Source organism: Festucalex cinctus, chromosome 5, assembly GCF_051991245.1.
Source record: "Festucalex cinctus isolate MCC-2025b chromosome 5, RoL_Fcin_1.0, whole genome shotgun sequence".
Taxonomy (NCBI): Eukaryota; Metazoa; Chordata; class Actinopteri; order Syngnathiformes; family Syngnathidae; genus Festucalex; species Festucalex cinctus.
Window position 1 is genome coordinate 18,869,958 of NC_135415.1, and position 2,441 is coordinate 18,872,398.

The 2,441-nt window shown below is 36.5% G+C and overlaps 1 protein-coding gene across 1 annotated transcript; it reads right to left on the reverse strand.

The window, feature by feature from the left end:
• Positions 1 to 1,096: 1,096 nt before the first annotated feature.
• Positions 1,097 to 2,195, reverse strand: cox7c (cytochrome c oxidase subunit 7C). The gene is made up of 3 exons (XM_077522279.1): positions 2,018 to 2,195; positions 1,296 to 1,425; positions 1,097 to 1,193 (listed from the first exon to the last, which is right to left on the reverse strand). Exons 1-2 carry the CDS (start codon positions 2,090 to 2,092, stop codon positions 1,309 to 1,311), a joined length of 192 nt encoding a protein of 63 aa, XP_077378405.1. The 5' UTR covers positions 2,093 to 2,195; the 3' UTR covers positions 1,097 to 1,193; positions 1,296 to 1,308.
• Between the last annotated feature and the right edge of the window lie 246 nt (positions 2,196 to 2,441).

The following is a 2,441-nucleotide window of genomic DNA, read 5'->3' on the forward strand; positions in this document are numbered from 1 at the left end:
ATCCAAGCAAGCACACGCCACACTGGAAGGCCAGAGCAGAGATCCAAATCTTAAACCTCAGAAGTGAGAGGCAAGACGTGCAAACCATGAAGATGATCGTTCTGCCCTGTAAAAATCAATTTATGTAGTTATTTTTCTTTCCTCAAAATTCAGTTTTTTTTTGTCTGAGCAGGTTTACTTTTAAAATCATGTGCATCAGCCTGTGCCATTCAAAGCACTCATCACGATCTGGTGCGAAATTAAGCGCACAATCCCCATTTGAAAGCGTTAACGAGACGGAAGAATCCACAACTTAAAAAAAGTAAGCTGTGTTAAACTGACAACGGAACGACAAATTAACATTTATTGCACCTTTGCGGAAAGCGTCATCGAGTCAAAGACAAGATGAAACTGTGTTTTCTTTCAAACATGGGAATAAATATGCTTCATAAATTTTACTCCACTTTTCCTAACCAATGACATTGCACAATGGAAGTCGTGAAATTACAATTTTAAGATGGGTTATAAAAAGCGCTCATTGATGCACACTTCAGGTTGTAGCCAATAATCAAATTAGAAACTAAAGGTTAAGAAAATTCAGTGCTCTCAGTCTTGCTTATATTTTCTTAACTGTACATATTATGGACAAATTAAAAAAAAGAAAGAAAAAAAGTATGATACAAACAAGTTATTGTTTTGCAGTATGACCGTAAATGATGAATCATACTTGAGGCCTAGTTGAAAAATAAAAAGTGCAGGGTTCCCACTAATACTTACATTCAGCATAATGGTGACTTGTATTTTAATAACTTTTCCCTTATTTAATGGTCCATCAAAAAAAAAAAATTCTTTAGTGACAAAAACAAACAAACTGTAACGGTAGTAACATATCCATCCATTCATCTTCTTGACCGCTCATTCCTCACAAGGGTCGCGGGGGGGTGGGGTGCTGGAGCCTATCTCAGCTGGCTCTGGGCAGTAGGCACGGTACACAGAAGTTAGCAACGTAAGACTTAAAATTTAGTTTAATACCAAATGCATAATAATGGATTATTTTGGCTCTTGTTAAACAACAGTGCACTTTTGTGTAAAATAAATAAATGACATGATCACATCATAATATTTGAGGGCATTTTATTTACAAAGACTTAAGAGAGTCCCATTGGTCTGCACGTGTTATAAGTCTGATGACAAAATATGTTCCTGCTGATGGCCTGCGAAAAGAAGGAAAAAAAGCAAAACGAAACATGAGATTACCTTTGATGATAAATGATTTGTTACACACCAATAATAATAATAATAATAATAACAACAACCTCAAAAGACATTTTATTTCTTCAGGAGTTGATGTCTGACCACAAGGAAGGGGACCGTAAAGCCGCTGCCAAAGAACGCCAGCATCATAGCCAGCAGACGCCACTTGTTTTCCACAGAAAATGGAAGATTCTATACAGACACAAGGGTATTAAACTGGAGGTCAGTCATGCACTGTCACGGTTTGACACAACTGCAAAATAAACTAAATTTCAATATTACAATCAGGAGCCTTTATGAAATTTAGGGACGAACACAAAGCCATTTACAGCACATCCATCCTATGATGCTGTTTGCTATGCTCCACTGTAAAAGACTACACAACATTAAGAGATAAACGTATGGAATAATATTTCCAAACATGCCTGTTAAGGCTTGTCCATGTCATTGAGAAAGTCGTAGTTAAGTGACAGTTGACAGTCAGGGTGGACCAAGCAGCTTGTTTAGCCGCGAAGCTAATGCTAACTGTATGTAGCTTGTCAAGAACGATCGTTCACCGGCTTCATAACAGCTTCGGGTATTTCGTTAGTCTAATTTATTAACAGTTTATTCCACGAGCTGCTTTGTAGTTTATTCCGTTTTAAGAGTCATTGTAATCATAATTTTGACAAGTTTACGGCATGACCTCCAGGTTGCTTTAACTATCAAGGTCCGGACGTAACATAGGCCACGATTTAAAACGGCCACATTTAACCTAATACTTTGAATCAGTTATTTCTTTTACCTTTCCTGGTCCTTCTTCATAATGCGATGAACGAACAGCAGACGTCGTGAATCGCCGTATAGCTTGTCGAAACATGGTGAGATGTTGATTTCGTTTGCTATGCTGCTAACTACGACCTTCTTGTTTCTGTTGGGACAGCGCTTGCGTGGAGTAAAGGATGCTGGGAAAAACCAGCGCTCATGGGAAAGGTAGTTTAAATGAAGATAGTCGCTCTTCTCTTCAAAAGGCCCTTCTTTGGGACGTACTGACGAAAAAAAACAGATTATTTCATATTTCCTACGAGGCTACGAGTCACGACTAAAGCGCTATATATATGTATATATATATATATATATATATAAAAATAAAAATAAAAATAAAAATAAAAATAAAAATAAAAATAAAAATAAATAAATAAATAATAATAATAATAATAAAAAGGCGA